This window comes from Mandrillus leucophaeus, unplaced genomic scaffold (genome assembly GCF_000951045.1).
Source record: "Mandrillus leucophaeus isolate KB7577 unplaced genomic scaffold, Mleu.le_1.0 Scaffold405, whole genome shotgun sequence".
Classification (NCBI taxonomy): Eukaryota; Metazoa; Chordata; class Mammalia; order Primates; family Cercopithecidae; genus Mandrillus; species Mandrillus leucophaeus.
In genome coordinates, this window is record NW_012104310.1 from 2,261,784 (window position 1) to 2,282,387 (window position 20,604).

Genomic DNA, 20,604 nt, shown 5'->3' on the forward strand with positions numbered 1-20,604 from the left:
AGGAAGGAAGGAAGGAAGGAAGGAAGGAAGGAAGGAAGGAAGGAAGGAAGGAGGGAAGGAGGGAAGGAGGGAAGGAGGGAAGGGAGGGAAGGAAGTCCTCCTGTCATTATGTAATCATGAAATCCTAAAGCAAAATTATTTAAATGAGTTGATTCAAGATATAAGATTGGAAGTAACTGAAAATAAAAACCAGTTAATCCTTGAGAGCCTAATGTCCTTTAGCAGATGAGTAAGTAAATAAATTGTGGCATCATGGAAGAGTTTTGCTATAATGGCCTCCAACTGATTTTGACACTGAGATGATAGCAAACATAATACAGAGACCTGAGAAATGCACCTTACTATTATTGCTCTTTAAACCTGCCACACCAGTGTGAACAAGACCAGATTGTTCTGATGAATGATTAGATATGTGAGACCACAAATATGTGGTCCATTTATTTGACTTCATCACCCCCACCTAACAATAAGCCAAGCCCCAGAAAAAAAGTGCTACCTAGCTAATTTACAGTCAATCACAAACGCATGAGTGAGCCCAACCAAATTCAGCAAAAGAACTGCCCAGCTGAACTCAATCCAAAATGTTGACCCAAAAAACAATGAGCAGAAATGAATGGTTGTTACTTTAAGCCACTAAATTTTGGTTTTGTGTGTTATGTATCAAAAGTTAGCTGATAAAATTATATTCACATACTTGTAGAATGCCAGTTGGAAATAAAACAATGAATTACTGATAGATGCAGTAGCTTGGATTAATCTTAAAAATATTATATTATGCTCAGTGAAAGAAGCCAGACACCAAGCAATAAGATTCTATTGTATGAAGTTCAAGACCCAGCAAAAGCATTCTATGTTTATCAAAATTAGAACAGGTGTGGTCTGGTGGGTGGTGTAAGGGTTGGGAGAGTGGTAAGGATGAAAGGCCAAGAAGGAACTTTCTGAGGTAGTAGAAATATTCTTGGTTACTCTAGAGAATGCTGATAGTCCAGTTTAAGAATTAATATGCAAAAATGAATTAAGTTGTGCAATGTAGATATTGGACAGGGTGCTATAAGAGCACAGAGAGTGAGGAATGCCTATCTGTGCTTTTTGATGTTTAGAAAATATTTCCCTGAGGAGTAACCTTGAAGTAGCTCATGTTTCATGTAGGCATTCACTATATGGTAATAAATGTCTGTCAGACAGAGAAATGCCTTATTCAAAAACACAAAGATATCAAACCGCATGGCATATATAGTAGAGGAACTGCCAGAAATTTAATATGGAAGAGTAAAGGGGAGCCACAAGTGTTGGGACTGAAAGCATAGGCTTGAGCCAAATCATGAATGTCCTTCGATACTTTGCTATCATGTCTTTATCTTATGAGCAAAAAGAGCTATGTTTAGATTTTCAAGCTCTTAGAACCATCCCTCCATCTGACTCTCCAGCTAATGCGAGGCTCACCTTGCTCACCAGCAGTAAACTGAAGATAATTAGTGGCTCACCAATATATGTCTAATATAAGAAGCCCACGCTGGTGTGTAGAAGCACGTGTAAGCAATTCAGAGGAGAACTATAAAATCATGATGAGTCGGAACCACTGAAATGGTAATTAAACGAGTGGGAGGAGCACATGCCTTCTCCTACATGTTCCAGGTTTCCCACAAGTAGTATTAAACTCCTCTGTGGTTTATCTGGTAGCCACTTTGTTTCTTGATGATTTCCAAGCTCTGCTAATTCAAAGCTCAGCAGTAACTTCTGTATCCAGATTTCCAACTTGGAAAACTAGGTGAACTTAATTTTAACTTTTTTTTTTTTAAGTGAATGTGAATTCACTCTGATTTTTAGAATCTTATGTTCTCTTTGCTTGAGAGTATTGTCAGTTTTGCCTTTTGGATAAACTAAGAAGACTGGGTGAAAATGAGAAGCATAGGATTTAGGGTCCATAGGCATGAATCAAGTCTTCTCATTATGTCTGAATCTTGGGACAGAACTATCTAACTTCTCTAAGCCTCGGTTTTTTCATTTATACATAATAGATGATAACAGAAATTGTCTCCTTCATTTTGGAAAGAATGGATAGCAGAATGGCTGTAAAGATGTTACTACATGCCCAGGGTATAGTGAATAGTAATGGCAGATACTACTTTAAATAGTAATCACTGGCATTTCCTTTTCTACCTCCCAGCTGTTACCAGGATGTGAGGGTTGGTTAGATGATTTGGCTGGTTTTGAGGTTTAAGCACTAAAACAAAAAGTAATGCACAGAAATACAATTGCAATTTGTCCTAGGTTATATATTCTCAATTGGTAATAATGGTATTGCTAGTAATTAATGAAATCCCTTCATTCTGAGGTTTATGACATTCTGTTTCACCCTTGCATTGGCTATGAGCTATGTAGAAAGAAGACAATCTAAGATTTATACTGAAAAGAAGGTAACTCAGATGGAAAGGAAGAAAGGGTCACTGAAGAACACCAATTATAGCCAAGTTCTGACTCCAAAGTTATTCAATCCAACTAGATTATACTGCTACACATGGATAGACTTGAGGGGCCTTTTAAGTGACACTTCGATTCAGTATCGTGCCTTTTTAAAATTGCTTTGGGGAAAAAACTGGTCTTCAAATTTGTGTCTTCCCCAATCCACATCTTATTCCCCAGGAGGGTTCTTTTTCTTTTCCTGTCTTCACTCCCATTCATCTTCCTTGCCACATACCGCAACAAGTATTTTGCTTCAGAGGCACACTTTATTGGGTGCCGCATAAAATACCTTTTCATAAGCATAAAGCTTATTCCCACAAATGTCATGGGAAAGGGACCAATTGCTCTAAGGTTCCTACTTAACTATATTTTCAAAACCCTAATAATACATCTGAGTTTGCAGTAACATTTTAAAGTCATTTTTCTCTCTAGCTGGTTTGTCCTGATGTTTCCATTGTGTTTCACTTTTTCTTTTTTAGTGCAGTGAGAGTACTACTGACATCATTTTTATATAATATTAATCAGTGCATTATTTTTGATCATTGGATATGTGCTGAAGTCTCAGCTGCATTGTATATTCCACACTTTCCTTATCTTCCACTCTAGTACCTCTAAAAAGAAGGAAATGTTAACATAGTTTTAGCCCCTTTCGTTTTCCAAACGCACCTATTTAATGCCAGTTATTTTTGCAACTAAGTATTTTAATACAAATAATCTTCTCTCCTAGTCTCTACAGAGAAATCTGGCCTTGTATTCCCATTGCCATCACTGGGGCAGCATACTCCCTCCAATGAAATACAAGGATCCTTCTTTAGCCTTGTCTACTAATGTTAGAGAATATCCAATACAGGCTAATTTGTTTTTACAAATACCTTACCTTTTTTACAGTTAATTTTGCTATTGGTACCCTATTATCTCTGAGCAAAAATTATGCTACTTGTACCATTTGCTCCCCAAAGAACTATGTAGTGATTTTGTTCCAAAATTCTGTAGGACAGTATTAATTGTGTACATTTTACAGAATATTTAAAAATTGTACTTTCTGCTTCAAATGATTCATTATGAATAAATCAGAGTTCCTTTTGCACATTACAAACATACAATCTTAAACTCAACTTTACCATTAAAATAGTATGGTATTATTGACAGTTGCTTTTTACATTTCCCAATTAGTTTCAATGAATAGTTTTGATTAAGGACTCCCCTATGGCTCTTATCTCTAAACCGGAAGGCAATTTCATGGCAGTTCTATTGCACTACATTAGCCATTTCTTTGATCATCTCCCAACCGGCACATGTATAGAATGGTTGAACTACTGCTCTCAATACATTTTTAAAAATGAATCTCATATTTAAACCCTGAGAGAGGTATTAACCATGATGACATTTGAATATTATTAGCCATCTTTTGTCCTGCCTGAATTTCTTCTGCTCTGCCCAGTTTACTAATACACCAGACTCCTTTGAACTAGGGTAACTTTTTGATAAGTTTGGACTGAAGAAATCTACCAGTCTCCAGAGACTATTTCATAACAGGAATGATTGGGTAAACCAGTGTTGTCATTTAGTTCAGTCTATTTCCCAACTTAAAGTAGATAATATAAGTTTGCATGTATGTCTGGTTTTAGTTAATCTTTTAAAAAGTGTTTAATACAGTCATGCTTGATGATGCAGCAGAATACCTAAAGGCTGGTATTAAGATATGTTTCTGATCCTCTGAAAAGCTTTTCTGACCCAGTAGGCTGTGAACATTCACAATAGCCCTGGAGGCAATCCTCCATGTGTTATTGTGGGTTGATAACTGCACCTGGATTATTCGTAGCAGAGAAAATTTGCAGTGTGCTCCACAAGAGTCCAGCCAGTGGATTAGTATGAGATAAGAATCATCTGGCAAACAATAGAGATGATATACCAGCCCACATAATAAAATACTTCGTATAAAGACCTTCATTAATAACGCTGATGTAATCACATTTGAATCCTTTGCTGAAGCAATCTCAAATTATGTAGATGGAATAAGATGAAAAAGAGCAAGTAAAAATCAGCTGCAACTTAAAATTATACTTTGTGTGTGCATAATATCCTTCTGTTCAAATTCCTATTACAAAAAGCATGGGCTTAGAGCCTATGAATTATGAATTCAGAATAAAATTAGATTATTTAATTTAAATAAAACATACAACCAATTTATGTGGAATGTGAGATAATTGTGTATACAAAAGTCGTGTTGCTACTCCTCATTTCTAATCATGTTGGCATAAAGGCACAAAATCAAAATGTGTCTTTGTACTTAAGAAAACAAGCTACTTGGTTTAGATATATTTAAGAAAACAATCTACTTGATTTAGATATACTTATAATTTATACATTATAATATGAAGGTTTTTAAACATAAATAAAAGTACCCTAAAATATAGTATTTTTCAAGTAAACTTGTTATTGTGAGATAAAGATGGATCACATGCAATTATATGAAATAAAATGAAAGATTCTGTGTACACTTTACCCAGTTTCTCCAAATAGTATTACATTGCAAAAATCAGTACAGCTTCACTTTTAGGATCTGGATATTGATACAGTCAAGACACAGAAAGTTTTGTCACCACAGAGATCCCATACGTTGCCTTTTATGGCCACATTCACTTCCTTCATAACCCACCCTCCTTAGTCCCCGGCAACCACCAACCTGTTCTCTATTTCTACAATTTTATTATGTCAAGAATGTTCTATAACTAGAATCACATAACGTACAACCTTTTTGAGTTGGCTTTTTTCACAAACCTCAATTCTATGGAAATTCATGCAGGTTGTTGCATGTATCAGTCATCCGTTCCTTTTTCTTGCTGAATAATATTTCACGGTATGGATGTACCACAGTTTGTTTAACTATTAACCCACAGAACAACATTGGGGTTGCGTCCACCTTGGGCCTATTATGAATAGTGATGTTATACATATTAGTGTACAGGTTTTTGTTGGAACACGTTTTTATTTCTCTGAGACAAAATTGCACTCCTGGGCAGGAGTGCAATTGCTAGATCATATGGTAGTTGCATGTTTAGTTTGTAAAGAACCTCCAAACTGTTTTCCAGAATGGCTGTACATAAACGTTTCCCTGTTTCTCTTTCAAGATATTTGTTTTTGGCTTTCCTAAGTTTGACTGTCATGCATTGTGGCGTGAATTTCTTTAGATTTATACTGTTTGCGGTTCACTAAGCTTTTTGAATTAGTAAGTTTATGTCCTTTGCCAAATTTCAGAAGTTTTCAGTCAGTATTTCTTTGAAGGCTTTTTCAGTGCTGATCTCTTTCTCCTTTCCTTTCAGGACTGCAGTGGGGGGAGAAAAAAGTTAGGTCTTTTGATATTTCCATGAGTCCCTGAGACTCTATGCATGTTTTCCAGTTTACTTTGTCTCTGTTGCTTAGTTTAGGTAATTTCTATTGTTCAGTCTTCAAGTTCACTGATTCTTTCCTCTGTGTTCTCTACATTTTTCAGTTCTAAATTTTCAGTTTGGTTCTTTCTCACATATTCTGTGTCTTTGCTGAGACCTTCTAATTTTTTAATTTATTTCAAGCATGTTTGTAATTGCTTATTGGAGCATTTTTGCGATGTCTACTCTAAAATATTTGCCAGAAAATCTTAACATCTCTATCACCTCTGTGGTTAGGTTACATTGGCTGTCCTTTCACTCAGTTTGAGGACATCTTCATTGTTGGTATTTTTAGTAATTTTTAATTGAAACGTGGACATTTTGGGTATTATGCTATGAGACCCTCAATCTTAATTAAACCTTTCATTTTAGTTGATTCCTCTGATGCTGTTTTGATAGGAGAAGAAGGGATGCTGACTTATTTCTGCCAAGTGGGGATAGAAGTCCAGGGTTCCCACTTAGCCTCCATTGAGACTCAACGTGGGAAGGGCTTTTCATTAAGTCTGGGAAGCTGTGGAAGGTCCTGCTCCCCACTAGCCTCTCAGTGATACCTCCATATCTGGCAAGAGCCTTATTACTGCTCCAAGGTGGCTTTCACTGATGCCATGGGGGTGGCGGACAGGCCTCGGTACTGCTGGGCATTGGTAAAAGTCCTCATCTTCTACTAAACTTCCACTGACAACACCCCAGTAGAGAAAAGAGAGCGTCTGCCTCGTTACTGGAGAGTGAGGCTAAAAGTCTGGATTACCCATGAGGCAGTGGGGAAGTCTTGGCTCCCCACTCTTTGTTGCTGTGGTTGGGGAGTGGGACTATAATTTTTGTGTTTTTGTTTTGTTTTGTTTTGTTTTCTATGGTGTTGGCTGAAACAAAGAGGTACTATCATTGTAAAACTTTCTGTCTTGGTGGGCTGCGTTTTCCCTTTTCTCTGGTCTTTTGACTAGAGACAGCAAGCGTTTACTGGGGCTTTTAAAAAATCTGTACCTGTTGGCATTTCAGAGTTATAGGCTTCTTCAGCTCCAAGTAAGTCTGGTGTATATGAAATAATAATAATAATAATAATAATAATGATAGTAATACTAATAATGGAATTCACCCTCATGTACTTTCTTGAGTACCAAAGACCATAGTTGGTCTGCATCAGTCTTCCTGTGTTTGTTATATATATATATAATGTTCAGGGTTTTTAATTGTATTTAATAGGAAAGATAGGGAAAGGTATCCCTCCCATTACTCCAACTTCCCAGAAGCAGAAATCTAGAATGTAATAGATTAAACACTAAGGTTGCTATATTTTCAATTATAACAATTAAATCTTTTAAAATACTTACCAAAAGGCTTTGATTTCATTTTTTCTATTAGCTTCTAAGTGAATTTCTGAGACATACAATCATAATTTGGTTTGTGGATATAAAAAAGAATTTTAATCTGATTTAGTTATAGAGAGAAAATACTTCCTTCCAGTCAGTAATAATATCAAGATGATATGTAATTCCTTATCAGGTGAATTAGAAGTGAACAAATCACATTAGATATATGAAGGTGAAAAGATAAATAAAAATTTTAAAAAATTATACTTAGCTCTGCTTTGAATGACAAAGACTGAAACAGTAGAATATTTTGTTTCTTTCACTAGCGGATAATCGTATGTTTGCCTAAGATAGTGCCACAGATCCCTTCCATTATTATTTTAAGCATCTTCACATAAGGAACAAAATAAAATTATTTTCTTTTAATTTCAGATACTAACATCTACTCTACCAACATGAGCCTCTATTATCCGCTTTGTGACCCGTTACTTCCCTTTATACACCCCAAGCTTCTCTGAACTGGGCCACTTCCTCCTCCCGAAATGTATCTATTTCTTTCCAGCTCTAGTCTGAGCTCTGCTTGGAAGATGTACTCTCCATCTCTCTGTTCCCCTCTTTATTCCCTTTCAAGCCCTCCCACCTCTCAAGGTCTATCTCAAAAGTGCCAAGCACCAACCTACTCTGAGAATGAATTACCAGTTCTTGGAGGAAACAGCACCTTTATTCAGCCTTAAAGAATGAGTTAGTATCCATTAGTTGTTTTTCCTGGTGGGTATTAACTCATTCTTTAAGGCCAGCTTAATACCTGGGAGATGAAATAATCTGTACAACAAACTCCCATAACACAACTTTACCTGTATAACGAACCTACATATGAACCCTAGAACTTAAAATAAAAGTGAAATAAAAAATTAAAAAAGAAGACCTGGGAAGTAAGCAGGCAGTACTGCTGTGTAAAGCTTTATATCCAGCTTAGCAACTCAGAACTCTGTTTTCAAAAACAAATGCAAAAAAAGAATGAGTTAGAATTACTCATTACTGGAGGTGCAAGGCTGAGTAGGGAGGGGAAGGAAAAGGTAGAGGGCGTTAGCATTCTTTGTTGGCAGACTGGGGAAATGAGTTAAGGAACAGAGAAGGAAAGCTACCTGATAGATGTCAGCAAGCTACCAACAGCTTTCTACTGACATCAGTTCTGACAAGGACTGGTGAGGAATGAGGCTAGAAAGGAAGTCAAGTATCGCATCAGGAAAGATTTGGGCCCATGAAAAATGTTATACTTTTGTATGGTGTCCTCCTTCAGCACACCATACAAATTTTCATAGAAAATTTTCATAGAAAAATGGCATAGTTCCATTGGCAATTTGGCACACTGGAGGCCCACTGATTATGACCCTAATCTGGTCTTCACAGCTCTAATTTCCATTGCTCTAGTATGAAGTCCCCAAACTCTCATCAGATTTAACTACTGCCTCTTACCTAAACACAACCCATATCTTTCCTGCTTGATAATCTCACTCTGGAAAAGCAAATCCCATTTTGCCTATCATCTGCAAAAATATATATAATGCTCTTCCAAGGGTGTTTGTGAGGCTTAATGGGCTAACACATGAAAGTATCCAGTCTACTGTTTGTTGTCACTTATTAGAGGTACGATTTTCTTCCTTCTTTCTGAAGATTTACCTAAATCTACTTCAAATTACAGTTATATATATACCTGCTACAAAATTGCAAACTCCTTAAAGCTAGGACTACATCTCAAACAGCACCTCTAACCAGGGGAAATTTTGCCTTTTAGAGGACATGTGACAATGTCTAGAAATATTTTTATTGCTTCAATTGTTGACAGTCTTGATTGTAGGATGTTATTGTTTAAACATTGACAACACATAACAGCCTCAATAGAACAGTATTCCAAACCCAAAATGTCAGTGGTGACTAGAACTCTGCTTTAGTTCATCATTGTAGCCCAGGTAGCAATTAGCAGAGTTGCATATTACAGGAGATTGGATTCTTCTGTTCTCACACTGCTCATAAAGACATACCCTAGATTAGGTAATTTAAAAAGGAACGAAGTTAAATTGACTCACAGTTCAGCATGGCTGGGAAGGCCTCAGGATATTTGCAATCAAGACAGAAGGGGAAGCAAAGACCTTCTTCACATGGTGGCAGCAAGGAGAAGAAAAGCCACTATATGTGGCTTCACATGGTGGCAGCAAGGAGAAGAAGCAAAGGAGGGAAAAGTTCATTATAAAACCATCAGATCTTTTGAGAACTCACACACTATCATGAGAACAGCATGAAGGTAACTTCTCCCATGATTCAGTTACCTGCCACTGGGTCCCTCCCACAACCCCTGGGAATTATGGGAACTACAATTCAAGATGAGATTTGGGAACACAGCCAAACCATATCAGAGACATTCAGAATTGTTAGAAATAATTTGAAACCCCTCTCTATAGGTAAATTTTATAAATTGCCACTGGGGAGGTAAAATTAAATTAGAAATGTGTACTGTATAGGGAAATTGGAAGATAGCAGAGTTTATGAATCTTGATTAATTTGGGGAACACAAATTTCCATTTGTAGTTAGAGGTGACCAATTTAAAAGCTAAAGTTCTCTTAATCAGCAAGCTTTTGTAAAAAATGCAGCAGGATTTACTTTTATATCAAAGGAGCTCCCCAGATAATTAAAGAGTGAAAATGAATATAATTAAAAGATCATTGGTAAGCAGAATGCAGTGCCTTAGCTGCATTCTGGGAGAGTACACTTAATAATCAAGAATCTACTGACACTTTAATGAGAAGTTTAAACTTATTGGCCATGAATCTCAGAATGTATCGATGCTTATTACCTAGATATTCATTTCAAAGAAATGAAGTGATGAGTAAGAATTTTTTTAAAACAGTTTGTAATTAGGACAAATTGCTTTACAAATAATTTTAATAAGCATTTAACACTGAAAAGAAGAGGAAAGCTACTGATAAACCTGTAACATTTAGCCACATATAGTAAGAACTCAATGTGGAGGAAGAAGTGAAGCTATAAGCAATACCAAGGAGATTTAACCACACCCATAGGCTCTTTACCTAGACACAGCCAGATCCAAGTACCAATGTCAAGCACCCATGGGACTGGCTCACTCCATAAAAAGAGCATTTTCATGGGTCCTGGTGGATGAAAGATCAAGATGTGTTAGTATACTCTCTATTTTTCCAGTACTCATGAAATCCTCAAATCACTATGTGATATGAGTTTGGATAAATCAAAATCTTTGCTAAAGCCAAATAGGAGACATTGGTTTTTAATTAGTACTCTGAACTTTAAAAATAAGTCCCATAAAAACAAAGACCTTGATGATTCTATTATATAAAGAAGTGGTTCTTACTATCACTATCTTATTGCCAATAGCAACATATAATTCAAAGAGAAACATGCTGATTTGATGAGTTTTCTAAAATATTTCTTAAAAAGAAAACTCAGTCTTCTGATATAGCATCAGTGGTATTTATTTTCGACTCTCTATGATGTATACTGGTGCAGATACTACCGCTGGGGGTAGAGAGGGCCGAGAGTATCCATTCCCTCTCCTCCAGGATCTAAAAACAAAAGTGTATGAAGTGTTACATAAGTCTTTTTCCTTCAACTCTGCCTTCCCAAATGTGGTCACTGCTGCTTCCTCTATTGTCCAGGAATGACCGCTGTTTTATCCTATGCCAGTTCTTTTTGGAAGATAACTAGAATCTGCCAGAATGTGCTTTCTCTCTCAAGTCCAAATTAGGGACTTGAAAGTTTCTTTTCACCAGAGACCGCTTTGTCTCCTAATAGTTCTGCGCTCATTAAATACCTATTAGTGTAGCCTTTGACTTAAGATGTTCCACTCACATCCTCCAGAAGATCACTATCTGTCACCTAATGAAAAACAACTTCATTAGGCTTGTCACAGTAGTTCCTTTTTTTCCCGTGCTTTCACTTCCTGATTGAAGACTGCAGCTTTTCCTAATGTTTTCTTCCCCACACTAAATATTATTGTGTGGGGTGGGTCCTCAGCCAGATCAATGTCTGTCTGAAACGTTGTTGTGAATAATCTTCATCACTGTTTTAAGGACATACCTTTAAGGATTCCTCCAAACTAGATCAATTTGCAAAAAAAGAAAACAAATAGTCTTCTACTTCTCCAGAAATTATATTTGTTTCTTTTGATTAGTGTTCATAAATTGACTAAATAAATATTGTACTAGTAGGAAGGAATACAAAAACACCCAATCTGAAAAAATAGAGAGATCAAATGACTTTGTTGTGCTCCTTTACAAGCACACAGACCTTTTTGTAGTGTTTCAGAAAAGAGAATGTGATGTGTGTAATGCCATATTCAATGCATTTTGATGATATTCCCTACTTATAGGTGTCCATCTCATCACTTCTGTGTAGCATATTGTCTTAATCATACTCAGTGTGCTCTGGTTCCTGTTACAGATCTGAGTCTTCCTTACTTACAAAGAGCCCATGCAACAAACCACAGAATCACCTTAATGTTTTTCCCTCAAAGCATTTTTCTGATGGTCTGTGAGAGTCCATGTTTTAGAATCTCAGGTACTGAGCTAATGAAAAGTAAACAAGAAGTTGATCGGCACAAATGCAAATGTTAGTCCATTAGTGAATCGTCATAAGTCTTTTTCTGTACTGAAAATAATTTGTTTTAGATTGCTTGGCAATTAACAAATCTTACACGTAAACACAGGTCGGAGAAAAACAGAGTGATATGTTTATTTACAACACAGATGAGCATCATTTGAATCAGGAGTCCACACTGGAGTCAAGATCCAGTCCAATGAGCCATGTTGGAGCCCTGAGTCTGGTTGTAAACTGCTTAACTTTGAAAAGTCACTCCCCAGTGAGGTCTGGTTTTGGTGCCTTTGTCTGATGTCTAAAGCATCTCTGTTTTGTTTCAGCTGGCAGGTTTCATCTACGCCTGTTATGTTGTGAAATGTATAACTGAAGAAGAGGACAGCTGTAAGTATTAAAGCTCTATTCTGTTTCTTTCAAATTCAAAGCATCTTCTTTACTGCCTCCTACCTAGCCTTCCTAGTCCTCAGACAAGATCCCACAACACAGCATTAGAATGGAGAATAAGCCTTTTGTGCCCATCAGACCAAAGTGTTTATCTTAACGGTATCCAGCAAAGTGAAGAATGGAGAAGCACCCATTTTGAAAACATAACTTCTTTCTTTTCTTTGAAGGGCTTTTAAAAATCCTTTCCTCTTATAAAAAATTCTAGTAGGGAACAGAGAGGGGAGATTGGAGATGGAAATGTTTTTAAAATGTGGCTAACTTGACCGTTCTCTTTTTATGATCCCTTTATTAGGCATTGATAACTAACCAATTTCACCCAAGACTACAAATCCCCAAAATCAACAATTTGTAGTAGTTGCTAAGATTCTTATGGAAACTGACTTCAGATTAATTCAGAGAATTGTCTTTAGGAAATCAAATGTCCATCTGTCCTTTTCGTTCCTACTATTTGATACAAATGACTAGAACTCTAACTATGTCAAAGGCTCAACATTGAGACGTATTGCTTGATCCAGAGTTTAGATCACAGTACACTCTTACAGTCCTCCTGGGGCTCTGTCATTGTCTGCTCTCCAAAACATGGAGGGTAGAAGGTTTTATTCCATCCCTGCCCCTAAGGATCTAAAATAGGAGAACTGGGGAAAGTACTTCTATTCTCTGTGGGTACTATAATGGATAATTGCCCATATAGTTACATTTACTCACAGGAAAAATCAGAATTGGGAATCATTTTTCTTGGTTTCAAAAAATATTTATAATATTGGGTGTTTGAAACAGTAAGGAAAGAGGAAGGTGAGAATCTGATGATTTGAGGAAAACATCCAAAGATAAATATATGTTTCTTCTTCCCTTTCCAATTATACTAGAAAGGAAGAGGCAATATCAAGTGATTAATTTAGAAGAGGCACTTTTCAATCATACTCATACATGATGTAAAATCAGAAGTATATAGTTTATAATTTATTTCATATATAAAAGGAAAAATGGTCCTTTCAATAAATAAGCGTTTGTAAAATATTCCTTAGTGTTTTAAGTGCTATGTGAGCCTTTGGAGATTTTAGGATGATTCACACATAATATTTTACCTATAGGAACTTGCCAACTAGTAGGTAAAACAAACATATGAGCAAACAAGTATGAAACTCTGTAGTGCATGCTGTGGGTAAAGAGAAGAAAGAGATCAGGAGAAGGGTCATAGAGAACACTTTTGAGCTTGATCTCAAAAGATGAATAGATCTTTACTGTGTTGCCGGTATGGAAGCGAGGGGTGGTCCCAGGCAAAAGGTGAAAAAGCACATCACGGCCAGATTAATGTGACTGAATTTGTTTCCTGTGCTACAGGTAGACAGCTGGAGAAAATTGGAAAAACATGTATGAATGAGATAGTATAAAAGTGGGTATGAAAGATTAAGGAGTTTGAGCTCTATATAATACAATCACAGATCAAAGGGCAGATAGCTTATAAAAAGAGAATAACATAATCAAAAACGTTCTTTAGAAAAAATACATTAGCATCATTATAAAGAAGAGACTCGAGGGGGAAAGATTAGGGAAGAGAACTAGTTAAGACACCATGAAAGTGAGACATGAGATAATGTGAATCTGGACAAGGATCGGTATTGGAGATAGAGAGGATAGGTGAGCCATGAGACATGCCAAAATGACATGATTAGTGGGCAGTGGTGGGTACTGTGATAAGGGAAAAGGAGGAGACTGTTAGATTCCTGGGTGTCTGATGCAAGTGAATAGGTAGATGGAATTGCCACTTGGGAAGAAAAATGGGAATAAGATCACTAGTTCAGTTTGCACAGGTTGAGTTTGAAGTGCCTAGCGCCTATATAAGAGAAGACATCCAGTAAGCACTTGCCTTATACAGAAAAGATTTATTCAAAGATTAGAAAGGGCAAAATATATATGGATTTTAAAATGCGTGGACCACACACACTATGTAAGTTCATTGAGATATTACCATTCAGTGTCTGTGTGCCAAATCCCTGATGGAGGGGAAGTCCCCAGTTAATTTTCATATGGAAGTTGGGCTTTCTCTGGGCTATGTTGTTTGATTTCATTTCACAACGATACCAGTGCATTTTTATCTTCAGACAATACTTACTGACATACCATGTCTCCTACATGCATAATCAGCATTTCGGCAGAATAGCACCTCTCAAAGGAGATCTCAGAAATGCTAGTTCCATAAGACATACTGCTCAAAAAAAAAAAAAAAAAAATACAAAGCCAAGTAAGGTTGACACTGAAAATTTAGAATGCACATTTATATATTAACATTTCTAAGAGTACTGCCAGAAAGAAGTATGTCCATTTTTTTTTTCTAACCCACAGTTTTGTTTTAACTATATTACCTTGAGACCAGACACAGATCAAAGAGAAGAACCAGAAAGAGTTCTACGGCTTGATTATACCCACAGTTCCCCCGGGAGAATACCACATGCCCCACAGCGGCAGGAGTGGGGTCAGTCATGAGGCAGAGGGAGAGCGGAACCTTTAGTTCGAGTCCTACAAGAAGAAATGGATGAGGCAGGGTAGGAAGGTTTATTAGGACAGGTTAACTGTGTTACAAAGTGGTGCCCCATGAAATTCATGTTCACTGTGACTGTTAACGCATAGGTTTAGGGCTATCTAAAGTCTCCACATGTTTTTTGGAGGTGGGTCAGGGCTTACTTGGAAACAGCTAGTGGTCATTTTGTAGATGTTAAAGCATCAATTTATAGAAATTAAAAGTATTATTAATGCAAGTCTCCCAAAATATTTGAACACAGGACTCCTGTTTTTCACCAACCCCACTCCCCGCCGCCGGCTGCCTCTATAAAAAAGCACTTCATATTCCGGAGAATTCTTCTAAAGGAATTCTGCGCTAAACCAAGTTTTGGCCAAAGCGATGTAAATTCAAGGAGATTCAAAGTCACTAATATCTGTTGGAAGATCAAGTTGTCTCTCAAGCATCTAATAAACTTTTTCCCCCAAAAGACTCCAAAAAATAACATATATGTCTTTATGTGTATCTTGACCACAACACCACATCTGCCTTTATTAATCCAAAACACAAGTAGACTTCTCAAAGACAAGTTTTATCATGTTAATCTTATTGCTCAGCGGGCAAAATATGAACTCTTTTTTAAATTTTTATATACAAGTAGACTGACGCTTATCTCAGATGTTCATGGGACTAGTAAACAGGTGGGAGGACATGCTCATTTGGACTGGCTCTCGGTCCAGTGGTCTTCGGTGACTTTCGGTTAGGTTCATTTACTTGTAGTCATTCACACCTAGACAGTTATGAGTATCTTTTGGTTACAGTGCTTTGGGTTGATATTCTCCATATATGATCACTTGCCTGATGTCCATCCTCAGACACTGCCTGGACATATGACTTCCAATCCATCGAGTAAACTAGGTTTGACTTTTCTGTGTAATTTTGGTAATTATATTATAAAAATTATCCCGATCCTTAAAAAGTTTGGTGAAAGGTTAAAATAAAACCACTCTCAAGCAAACCCTGAAACTTGGGAGGGGTTTAATGTACATGTAAACACTGAGAGGGTCTCTATGTGCCTATTTTTACCCACTGTGGATTTGCAATAATGCATCATTATTTGCAATGAAGCATAGTGTCAGGAGTAGGTGCTAGCTACCTGCTTGCCAAATTGGTTAAGTGTCCATTATTAAGAGCCTTATAAGGAACAGAGGACAGCTTTGGTTCGGTAGCTAGTGCTTAGAACAACTGTGGAGATAAGGGCCCAATGATGGCAACTGGATAAAATATTCTTGAAGTCAACATGAAGCTAATCAGTTATGTGCTCAGTTCTGATACCTCAGCCTCACAGCAACAGGTGTATCCAGGAAACTTCAGAGGAAAGAGGCAGAAACCTCCAGGAAGCAATGGAGAGGGTTTGAGTTCAATGAGCAAAGACTCGAGCCTAGACGCAATGAAATAGCAGTAAATCGTCATTGAAACAGAGAGGCTCATGAACATCAAACACCTGAGAATTTTTTCCCTTATGTATCCTTTTAAGCAGTATCTCATTACTCTTCTAGAGTCCAGTTTGATTAATATTTGTAGAGATACTGTTTTAGTTCCCTTGGGGTACTATAGCAAAATATTATAAGTAGGGTGTCTTATAAATGACAGAAATTTATTTCTCACAGTTTTACAGGCTGGAAAGTCCATCAAGGCACCAGAAGATATGGCTTCTAGTGAGGGCTGGTTTCCTTGCTCATAGGTGATACCTTCTTGCTGTAACCTCACATGTGAAAAGGGGCAAGGCAGCCCTCTGGGGCCTCTTTTAAAAGGTTAATAATCCCATTTCTGAGGGCTCCACGGTCGTGACATAACCACTTCCTACAGGCCCTACCTCCTAACACCATTACGTTGGTGATTATGTTTCAAAATACGAATTGGGGAGGGACACTAACATTTAGATCATAGTAGACACTATATTGCAAGGGTTTTTGTTTTTTTTCCATTGAAAAAAAATCTGGACCTTGAAGTTTACATCTCTAACCCTTTAGTTATCTAAGCCGGAGCCACAGCTTGGCAGGCCAGCTGGTTGTGCAGACTCACAGGGCACCACTGCCATCTGCTGTGCCTACCAGGAGATGACGGCCACCCTCAGAGCAGAGATCCCAAATTAGATGTGACACTCCTTCCGCCATGAGTTAGTCAGCTACGGATGCCATAAAAACATACAACAGACATAGTGGCTTAAACAACAGCAATTTGCTTTCCAAAGTCTAGGTGTTAGAAACCTCAGGTTTGGTTTATCCTGAGGCCTCTGTCTTTGTCTTGTAGACGGCACTTTCTGTTGGATTGGGGCCCTATCCTTATGACCCCATTTAACCTTCATTACCTCTTCAAAGGGCCAATTTCCAAGTACAGTCAAGCATATTAGGAGTTAGACCTTCAACATATGAATTTGAGGAGGATCACAATTCAGTCCACATCCAAATACACACACATGCACACACACTCCACGTGTGTCCTGGACATTTGAAAATATATGTAGGGCACAGATTGAGGATAGATGCAGCTCACAGGCCCATCAGATGCCTGTGGGTAAGAGGCTTCAGGGCTGTATTGCTGCCAGGTCAGCTCCATACTCACCGCCACCAGGCAGGAATTCCCGCTCAGCATCTCCTGCTGTGGGGTGATCCCCCTCTAGATGAGTAGCTTCTCACCAGGATGAAAGCTGAGGCCCCTGCTCTGAAGGATGTGGCTTGACCTTAGAACCCTATTTGAGTGGGCTACCTTCACAACATACTTTTATATATTTGTTCATGAAAAGGCAGTGATACATCTTGGGAGAAAAGGCTTTCTCCAGGAAAGCAGACATCTGGCTGTGCTGTCTTTGTGGCAGGGCTCTCTGCTGTCTCATCTGTCACCAGCCATGCAGAGTTTTCCTTATGGCCTCCCGTCTTCTATTCCCCTCTGCTTGTTCTCTTTTACACTATTCTGTGAAAGAAAGAAAATGTTTGGAGATTCCTGGTCGGGTGTGCCTTTTATTATAAATGTAACTCTTCTGTCTCACTTCATCCTTGGGTTTTCCCCCACTGCAGTCAGATGCCCACTCACAGTGATAGAACCAGAAATTGTCCTCGGTGCTTAATTAGCATTGTTAGATGTGACAATTAAAAGGAAGCCATGCAGCCATGGCAAATATTGCTAATCCATGATAGCAAAAAAAAAAAAAAATCATATGACTTCTCAATTTTTATTATGTGTTCTTGTAAATCATTGGTTTAATAGTTAAACTAAAACTAAATGTTGGTCTTCTATCAAATGGGTTCATTTTACTAAGCAGTCATTCTCTTTGCTGAAAGAGATTCAGTGTATTTGCAAATGTTGTTAAATGTTGAAATCATCTGGAAAGAGACATGGAATATCATTTAAAAAATAATATCCTAAGGGACTTATTTTGAAAGCAATGCTGAAAAATGAATTCAAGATGCTTAAACTTGGAGTTAGACACATGCACATTTACACCAGCCAAGCACAAATGTGTCAAAACCTGTCCCGAATTCCTCAAAATCAACTGGCCTTGGGATAAAAGTCACAATTGATTTATTGAATCTTTCATTTGAAAAGAAAACCACAGGAAATTATTCACTTCTCTGGGGCTAATAATTTTCTGTTATTTTTGTTTGATTTTTCTTCTAAAACCTGCTGGCCTACACGTCTGTGTATTGAATTCCATTCTGTATGTTTTTATCATTTCTCCAGTTTGTCAGGATCATTGAATTTGAATGCAGTTCTCTGAGCACAATCTTACACTCTCAACCATGGGGGTGGGTAAACATGGGAGCAGGTAGAACTATTTCCCCTTGAAAAAAATATCTGTTACTTCCTGTCTATAAGGGAATGCAGAAAGCATAGACAATACAGATAAATAAAAAAGGAAAATTAAAATAACCTCATAATTCTGGGTTCTGATACTCAGCTCAAATTTTGGTATATTATGTGCCTGCCTGCCTGCCTTCTTTCCTTCCTTCCTTCCTTCTTTCCTTCCTTCCTTCCTTCCTTCCTTCCTTCCTTCCTTCTTTCCCTTTTTCCTTCCTTTCATTCTCTCTTCTTTTCTTCCTTTCTTCTTATCTATCTATCTATCTATCTATCTATCTATCTATCTATCTATCTATCTATCTATCATCTAACTGCATTCCTCCCATCTGATCGTTAGGGCTATTTCATACATTCTGTTTGGTAGTCTGAGCTTTCTTTCACGTTTATAAATCACTCTCCAAACATAACCTAAGAGGGGATGATAAGAAGTTCAGAAAAGTTGCCAAGTTCCTGGCTGCCAGGTTGACAGGCAAAGTTGTGAGAATATGTTTATTTTACTTATCTGGCATCATACTGAAGCAATCAAATAAAATGTAACATAATCTTAGTATCTTACTAATTTATCTTCTCTTTATAACATTTGTCTTATGAATTTGATGGTGACTGAGTGAACACATTTTCTCCACATCTGCCAGTTTCCCACTAAACCAAAACTTGGTATTTATTTTCTCATCTCTGAACAGGATCACAAAGCCTGAAGACCCAGGCTTTGCATTCCACTAATCTCTCACTGTGCCTACAGAATCCCAGTGGGGCCAAGGTGAAAAAAGGTGTCATCTTTCACCTTTCCTTCCCATTCCCCCCAAACCAAAGCACAGAAGTTCTGCATTTATTTAATTTTATATCTGTTTGTTCTGTTTATGATTTGTTTTGAATTATGAGTTGTACAGGGTTTAAAATGATGGAAACCAGCCAACTGCTCTATTTCAGCACTTTAATTTTATAGGCCAAGGAAGATCAAATGACTTGCTCAAAGTCACTAACTCATTCATGACCTTCCAACATTCAAATACAGTACACACTCACTCACTCAGGATGGAAGAATAATAGGAGACATCATCAGGATTCACCCCTGTCTTGTTCCCTACTGTATCCTTAGCATCTACCATATCCCCAACCTAGAAAAGGACTCAGGAAGTATTTGAAAAATAAATGAATGAATCAATTAGATCTCCACAAACATTTCTTGACCTATACGGAAACTGCCAAGGAAATATGACATCTCCTTAGAATTCAATGTATTCTAAGTAAATGAATAAGTAATTTGAATAAAACACCTATCATTTTCTAAACAAGAGGAAGAAAGATGTGCTGCTATATATAAAACTAAGTGATCAACACCTGAGACAGATGGTACATATGAATTTTCCTCCTGTCAATCAAATTCAAGTTCCTATTAGTGACAACAGCATTCTCCAACAGTGATACATGTAATAATTTTCACATTGTCTCCCCAGATGGGTGAACACTGGTTTGTTTTTCAGCCTTCTATTAAATTGCTCCCTCTTGTGATCATCTAACAGAAAACACATAAGCTATATTTTTAAAATTATATATTCAGGTCAAAACTGAGTCTGATTCTTCAACATTCACTTCTTATTTTCTCTCTTTTCTCATAATATCGTATCTCCTCCATTATACTATATTGCTTTTCACTCGTACACACACACACACACACACACACACACACACAATGTTCATCTTTAAATAAATCTGATATTTCCAAGTCAAGAATATGAGGGGAAAGAATCTGATTCATTCTCTCTCCTCTGTTAATTAGGAACAATCAGAGCTTTGTTTCGACAAAACAATATAGAGGTAACAATATTCAGATAAGCAAAGGAGGGCCTTTAACTGGGGTGTAACAAAAGAGGTATTTTTTATGCAAAGGATATTTCTGACAGGGTGAACTGAAGTTATCCAGCAGATGAAGAATACTGATGTTGTTTTAATAGCCTTAATAAAAAAGAAAGCATGTGA

General features: G+C 37.3%; 1 protein-coding gene across 1 annotated transcript in view; it reads left to right on the top strand.

Moving 5' to 3' along the window:
• NKAIN2 (Na+/K+ transporting ATPase interacting 2) overlaps window positions 1-20,604 on the top strand; it is a 164,466-nt gene that overhangs the window by 124,163 nt on the left and 19,699 nt on the right. Inside the window, exon 2 of the mRNA XM_011992165.1 lies at window positions 12,149-12,209. Coding sequence (XP_011847555.1) covers window positions 12,149-12,209 — 61 coding nt within the window. The remainder of the gene's footprint in view (window positions 1-12,148; window positions 12,210-20,604) is intronic.